Below are 7,962 nucleotides of genomic sequence, written 5' to 3'. Positions count from 1 at the left end.
AAGTACACTGAATTTCCAGCACAGAGCTTTTATTTTGAAGTGCCATTTCCTGCTGTAGAGTGAGTGATTAACAGACAGCTACTTGAGAGAGGCAGTAAACTAGCTTGACGACATGGTGAAACGCAAGTATGGCGCTGAATGTATTAGACTGAGATGGACCTTGAACTAATGACGAAGGAGAAATCTGGACCCTGTTGCTGGACCAGTTGGGAACCACTGCAGTCCGTTGCCCCAAACCTCCCCTTGGTGGGGCCCCTTATAGCTACTGTAGGACAGCTTGGGCCTTGATAAGCGTCTTTGACTGGGATCATCACGGCGAAGATGCAATTGCCAGAAAAGCTAACATTAGGCTATAAACGAACAAGAAGTAGACCATGATCGCATGACTTCATCACCAACACGAAGCTTCCAATTTAACTACAACTGAAAAATAGCCTATCTACAAGTTGGAAAGTTTGAATATAGTTTGTGAGAGTGTGAGTATGGACACAACAAAACTGTAATGGAGGTGAAGGAGTTTCTGTGTTTAGCACGAGGGAACCAAAAGTCCAGAAGCATTGAATAATTTCTAAGTTTAAGGACTGCAGCACTCTATTAGTGGTCATCCTCTGGGGACCATGAATATCTACCACATTTCATGGTAATCCATCCAAAATATTGTAGTGCTAACATGGCTAATAAAAATGCACATGATAAATGCTTGAATTAAAAAATCAAATAAAAACAATCAGAAGTGCTGTTGTTCATTTTTTCACTTTATTAAGAATGGAATACAACAGCAGGACAAAAAGTCATAAGAACACCAAAAAAGTGGATGACCGATCAAATATCAAAGGGACCAAAGACAAAAAATAGTGACATTCTACCCATGATGTAAATATATAGCCGTGCAAAGATTGAAAGATTTAGCAATTCAGATACAATCAAGTGGTTATCTCAGAAAGTATTGTATAATCCCATCCACACTATCTATGCCAACGGGACATATTCATTAGCTGAGAGTGCTTATGAGGTTGGGAGGGGGGATCTATTTGATTAGACAAGGTCCAGCTATTGATCAGGGATCAGCCAATAACAAACACCACAATATTTACAATACAGAGATTAGTGGCAATCAAATGATTAATTAAGTTTATTGTTTGTTGTTGGACTTATATACTGGTATAGAAAAATGATGTTACATCGGCTCTCTGCAGTATAAGTAAAAAAAGAAAGCATCTTCACTAGCAAACAATTCATAATAAATAGTAACATAACACAAAAACATAGCAAATATTAGAAAAAAGCATGTCAGTAGAATAAAACAGACCAGCTATTCAGGTGCTCTATGGAAAAAGTAACAGCTACGGTACACATACAAAAAGCTCAGGGTCACCAGGGACTGAATGCTATCTGGCATCAATTACATCTGTGCTTTGTAAACAGAATACTAGGATGAGAGTCATTTTTCATGTAGAACAAGCAGACCTTTGCAAAAAAAAGTGACTCCGCACTTTTCTAAGTTTCTCTCTTACATGCATACTCTCACACACGCTCACACACTACTGTCAGTCTGACAGACCGAGAGAGGGTTTTAGTTCATATACAGGAGGAGGATTTACTGTACTGAGATGTTATGGAGGGAGGGCGTTAATAAGAGTTAGTGTTATAGTTAGTGTTCGCATGGACCTCGGTTAAAGGAAGCAGGAAAACAAAAAGAAGCATCAAAACACCCAAACTCGGGGATATAGAGGTTATGGAGATAAACTGTAGAAGCAGGAAAGGAAATGAGGGTGATGTGAACTACTGTCTTTATTTATGGGCCATGGTTAGCACCTAGGCATTGCAGATGTTATATTATTTGGTTCAGTAGTAGCTGTGTGCATCCTCTCTGGCCTTGTGTCCCTCTCCTCCGTGTCTCCTGTGGCCACGGCGTTCGTTGTGCTGATTGTGGTGGTGGCGTCGGTACCGGTGTGATCGCCGGGCTAAAGGAGGGAAACAAATGGGTTTTATGTTGTACATATACTGTGGTAGATACACAGGTTTGTTCAAATATCTTGGACTTTGGATCGACCCAGAACTCTCTTTTAAGCCCTATATTCACTTTATTATTAAAAGAGTGTCTGGTTGTCTGAGTTCACTCTATCGATCAATTAATTGTTTCACATTTCAGATCAAGAAAAGAATAATTTCACAGTTACCTATCATTGATTATACTGACATTGTCTATCAAAACACATTTGACACTCATCTTAAACCCTTTAATGTATAATTCTCTACATCGCTACGCTGTTAGGTGTCCATGTTGAACTCACCACTGCTTCATGTATGAATCAGTGAACTGGCTGCAGCCTAAATATAGATGGCAATTTCACTGGATTCAATTCATTTGCAAATGTGTTCATTTCAATTGCCCCTCGTATCTGAAACAGTTTTTGACTCCATGTAATTCCTCATATCCACTCAGACATATGCAATAACCCTTTTCCTTTGTCCCCGGTATTTTCAAAGAAGTTGGACAAAGGTCTTTCCAATACAAAGCTCCATCTGACTGGTTTAATAATCTTCTTTTCTTCAGATCTGTTACCTCTTTCCGCTGCCTCAGGACTTCCTTATATTCATATCTCAAAACAACCTGTTCATGTTTTTAAAATGTCATACTGAAAACTGCTATGTAACTATTAGAGGTCATGATGTCCAATTCTAATTTTATGTACACCAGCTGAGGGCAGGGGGTGTGGGTGGAAGATGGTGAGCAAGATGTCTGTATTTGTAGTGTATGTTTGTGATGTAATGCAGTTTTGTCTGTATGTTTTTGTGTCTGTCCTTGGAAATGAGATGCTACATTTCAAGGGGTTATCCTTTCAATAAATTCAAATGTGCACTGTCAGTTTACATCCACTTCAAGTGCTTGTTTTTGCTGCTGACAGGCTCAGATGATTATTTTAAGTATGTGACAATATTATGGAAAGGACCCCACAGAGATAGATGTCTTGTTAAAGAGTATGATCCTTTTCGTCTAACTAGAAAGTGCCGCGAATTCGCCATCGTCAAACCCACCAGACTCCATGTAAATAAACAGTAATTTTATCATCACAAAACTCACTTCATTCAACCTCAAAAGAAACAAAATAAAACTCACCGAACCATCTTGGTTTGTATTTCCATTGTTCCAACAATCACCAACTCTAGTTTGGTTAAAATAAATCTTAAATTCGCCCAGTCAAATGTGAAATCATGCTGGTTCTATATAAGCTAAAATTCCTGTTTATTTAAATGGAGTCTGGTGGGTTTGATTTTGGGGCTGTTTCCCAGCTGAAAAGACGCAATCTTACTTTTAATAAAAGATCTATCTCTGTAGGGTCCTTTCCATAATGGTGTCAGACACTTATAATAATAATCTGATCCTGTCAATGGCAAAAACTTTTAGTGGACGTAAAAGCCAATGCACAAATGCCCCGAGTGGATACACTGCAGCCTGTTTCACTTGTCCAGATTGGACCAATTTAAAAAATCGTTGTCTCCAATAGTCACTTAGACACAAAAACATGTATATAGGGGCCACTTTGAAAAATACTAAGTTACCCTTTAAATCTTTTTTATAACATTTATAAAGAATTGTGGCCAGTATGTAGTGACAAGTGAGTTGAGTTAATTCTAATTTCAGTGATTAAAAGGAATGAATCATATTCTACTGCTACGCTAACTGTATTGTACACTGCTCTGAATATGAGCATCATAACACCTAAAGTGATGGGGCTACATGTAACCACAAAGCCAACATAAACAAATTATTTACAATGACAACTTTGCAAAGGGTTTAAAAGGTTATCAGATGAGCAATTAACTGATTACAACTGATTAAAAAATGAATACTGATAACCTCCAACCACTTTGTAGAAAAGAGCGTTTACATGCATGACACATGACAAAGGATCAAAATAGACACTTAACACTCACACTTTGTGCAGATGATCCTGGGTCTCTCCCAGCTCCCGTCAGCCCGGCAGCGAGCAGTGGGGATGTGGCGCTGAAAGAAGCCCTCAGAGCACTGGTAGCGTACCACTGCATGGATGTCATAGTGAGATCTCCGCCGACCTATCAAATGGGCGTTCTCCACTGCGGGCGGGGTCCCACACAACACTGCAGAAAATCATCAGATCAAACTGTATAAATCATACAGATGAACATTGGTATATATTCAGCTTCTATCTCACATAAATCCTGAGATGTTTATGATGTCAAAAATCTAAAATTTGTATGACCCTCAGTATTGAAAATCCCTGTATCATAGCGTCCACTTATTATGCATCTATTATATAAATAGACTACAGCAAAAGAGACAAATATTTGTACGCTGTCCATATTGCTCCGTTCTGACCAAATTAAATTTTCAAGGCACAATATTGTGGATGTGTTTGACCTGTAGATGGCAGCCTTGTTGCTGTGTCTGAATGTTGAGCATAGCTGTGCTGAGGCCAGAAGGAGGTAATGGGTCTCTGCAGTAGACAGGGAGTACAGCCAAACCACAGAGCCACGAGCCCACAGCCAGACAAACAAACACTCTTAAACTACTTAATCCTTTTCTCCATGTCCTCTTCCATCTTTATCCATCCTATTCTAACTCCTCCTGACCATCCTCCATCTCTGCAGTGAACCTGGTCTTTAGCTTTTCTTTGCATCCTACGAGCTCACTGGACTCACACTGAGGCTGTCTGAGTCGGGTCACAGAGGGAAGGTGTGGGAAAGTGTTAGGAGAGGAATTTCAGATCATATTTGTGAACAAGACGGTAATTGGCAATAACTGCAACTAACGCTTCTGCTGTCTGGACAAGTGTAAGTGAGCCCCGAGGAGGGAGACGGCAATAAGAGGAAGATTGAGATTGATATTGCTCTCAGAAATCAATACAGGTTTGAGACTGAATCACAATCTTCACTTAAGATTGTGTTCGTCATCTTTTTCTTTTTTTTCTTTTTTTTGGAGCATCTGCAGCTGTGGCCTTTAAAGAGATATCTTGCCGATTTTCAACCAGCTTTGTATCATACCAATGTGGGTAGTATGTTGAAATGAACTAGGGTAAACTTCCCTCCATCTTGCCAAGGCCCAGATCTCCCTGCGTCATCTGGCAGATTTTAGCTGGCTCTAGGGTTGTTTAGGGCTGTTTCATGTATGCCTGCCACCACCACAGACACAAAGAGTATAGAAGCAGATTGAGAGAGAGCCATCCCCCTCTGTCTCTCTCAAACTCAGATCTAACTGTAAGACTAGGCAGCACTGATCAAACATAAACCAAGATCCTGTAACTATATTGCCTATTTCTTATCTAAATTGTTTTCAGAAACACATGTTAGTGCACTGTTTAGCTGTATTATGAGAATCTGTGAACAGGAAGTGGGCACCATACTGTAAAAGTGGAGGCTGAAAAAAATGAGGTCGAACACTGAAACTAGCCAGCACTGATCAAATATAAAGCAAGATTCTTTTAGGGGAGAGTGCCTGTTTCTCAGGGTGCGATGGCTGCGCCCTGAGATAAACAGAGTTCAACTTTTGGAACACAGCAGCACACACTGCATGTCATGTGATGAGAAACAACCAATCACAGCCAGATATCTTTCCCTTCTTCTGTAAATATTCAGTCTGTGGTAAATATGAAAATGTTGATCATTTTGATGCAGAGTTCTCAGAGCTTTTCATCTGTACCTCGGATGATATGACTACACACTAATTAACAGCGCCTGGAGGAAGATCAGCTCTGCACTCAGGATTTCAGGTAAATAGGCTATGATATGGTGCTTGTTAAGGTTGCTTAGCAACCTCAGATGCAACCTGCTGCTGCGCTCTTGAAAGCTGGCAATCATGTGTATGACCTCTTAAGGTGTTTTCTCACCTAAATATTTTCAGAAACACATTTTAGCTTACTCTTTAACTTTAATATAAGATTATTTGTTACCAGCTGGCTGCCATATTGTTTTTCGGACAAGCCAAAACCAAATGGCATTATGTCACCCACCAGCATATTGGTTCAGTGCAGCACAGTGCATTCTGGTAGCTGCAGGTTTTCTACCTCTTGAACAGAAGCGGCTGCCACAGCCCTTTTCTCTGTTTTCTCTGGTCATGTAGCACCAGTTTCATAAGTATTTGTGTCCTTCTGCTGCATAGACAGCCCAGTTTTATGAAAACTGTTTCTAGCAGTGAAATACTTCTGTAATGCAGAAAGGGTGCAAGTGATATGAAACGACTACTGAAGTCTGACCAATCTTTTCTGCATTAAGAGCACAAAAACTGATGATGAGCAGTGATGACTAACAGGTGGCCAGCTGGTCAGAAATAACACACACGCAACCACATTGTATAAGGACAGCAAAAAAAAATCTTTCCTCGTGAATTGATTGGGCTTTGATTTTCTGACAAAGTCACACTTGACCTGAACGTGTCAAACAAGCTTTTGGTGTGCTGTTTGGTTACACTGAGTCCGGCAGTATTTCAGTACCTGTGCCTTTCTTGCAGATGTAGGGCAGGTTGTAGTTGCAGGGCACGTCGTTCCACTTGCCGTCCTCATGGGCAATGGTCACCACACAGTCCTCCCCACCCGCAAAGAAGTTATCCGGCTGGCTCTCCCTCCAGTTCTCATATACCTGCACGACAGGAAAACAACAGAATTCAGTTGCTTTCATTTGTCAGCACCATCAGACTGGGAGGTTCCAATCTTGTTTAAAGCAGAGATGAACATTTTAAGAGGAAATATGACACATGAGATCTTGCACATAAATGGGGACAGAGCTTAAATGAAAATGCTAAAAATGAAAAGCTTTGAAGGCCTTGAAAACAAATTTTCTCTTTCGGTTTCTTACTATGAGCAATTGGGTCCTCTGTGAATACAAAACTTTGTGCCAATGTAAGAGCAGTTTTGGCTATTCCACAAGAGAGTCTTAATTTGTGTTTTTCTATGTGCTCTTCTCACTGGTTTGAAGTACTTCTGCCCAGCTCAGGATTTAGCAACATTTTAGTCACAAATCTGGTGCCAGTTGTGGGGTTGTCTGCTGATGTTGGAAGGCTGTCTATCAAATCCGATCAATCATTCTTGAGTGTTATAATTTAATCAATAATAATTATAACTAAGGATGTTTTTTTCTCAATACTTTAGCTTTGATTATTACTAATTTAGTCATTAAGGTAATCAACAGAAACTTACAAACTCTGATTTTCTTGCATGCCTCCACAGTGAACGAAGAATCCAAAACAGAAAATCCTTGATAAATTGAAGTCATAGGGGTTCGCGTTTAACAACAGCAAAAATATATCGAAACAGCCTTTTACAAATTCTCACACAACTCGTGCAGTACAATCCAAGTCTCATTTATCCAGTCTTATGCTCAGTACTACTCAAACAGATGCATTTTTGCTAAAACCTCACTATCTAAAACTCTTCAAAGCCAGACTCCGTTGACAAAAACTGCAATTTTACATCGCTGAACACAGGAGCTGCTGGTCTACGAATGCCCGATCAGTTAGTTTGTTTGAGTTATTATGTGACCAAAGTGTTTTAAAGGGATAATTTAGATCAGTGGTTCCCAACTGGTCCAGTCACAGGATCCGGATTTCTCCTTAGTCATTAGTCCAATGTCCACGCAGTTTAATATATTCAGCGTCTTACTTGCATTTGGCCATGTCACCGTTAGCTAGTTTGGTGCCTCTGTCAAGTAGCTGTCTTTTAGTCACTCACTCTACAGCAGGAAATGGCACTTCAAAATTAAAGCTATGCACCAAAAATTCATTGTATTTCAAACTTGACATATTCGTGAGTCACTTGCAGTCCATTCAGAATGGACCCATGACCCACTTTTGGACTGCGGCCCACCAGTTGGGAACCACTGATTTAGATTTATCAAGGTCACACAATAATCGAGGCAGCCGTAGACCACCAGCTCCCGTGTTCTGTGAGTTAAAATGATTGTTTTTGTCAATGGAGTCTTGCTTTAAAT

At 40.1% G+C, this 7,962-nt stretch overlaps 1 protein-coding gene across 1 annotated transcript in view; it reads right to left on the bottom strand.

The window, feature by feature from the left end:
* Positions 1–737: 737 nt before the first annotated feature.
* The window catches only part of LOC117272474 (neurocan core protein-like), a 63,814-nt gene continuing 56,589 nt past the window's right edge, over positions 738–7,962 (bottom strand). Inside the window, exons 18-20 of the mRNA XM_033651418.2 lie at positions 6,471–6,615; positions 3,940–4,122; positions 738–1,964 (exon numbers count right to left, since the gene is read on the bottom strand). Of these exons, the coding sequence (XP_033507309.2) occupies positions 1,846–1,964; positions 3,940–4,122; positions 6,471–6,615 (447 nt within the window). The 3' untranslated portion in view covers positions 738–1,845. The remainder of the gene's footprint in view (positions 1,965–3,939; positions 4,123–6,470; positions 6,616–7,962) is intronic.

This window comes from Epinephelus lanceolatus, chromosome 12 (assembly GCF_041903045.1).
Source record: "Epinephelus lanceolatus isolate andai-2023 chromosome 12, ASM4190304v1, whole genome shotgun sequence".
In the NCBI taxonomy this organism is placed as follows: Eukaryota; Metazoa; Chordata; class Actinopteri; order Perciformes; family Serranidae; genus Epinephelus; species Epinephelus lanceolatus.
Note: the sequence above shows the minus strand (reverse complement) of the source record. Positions and strands in the feature narration are given on the sequence as shown.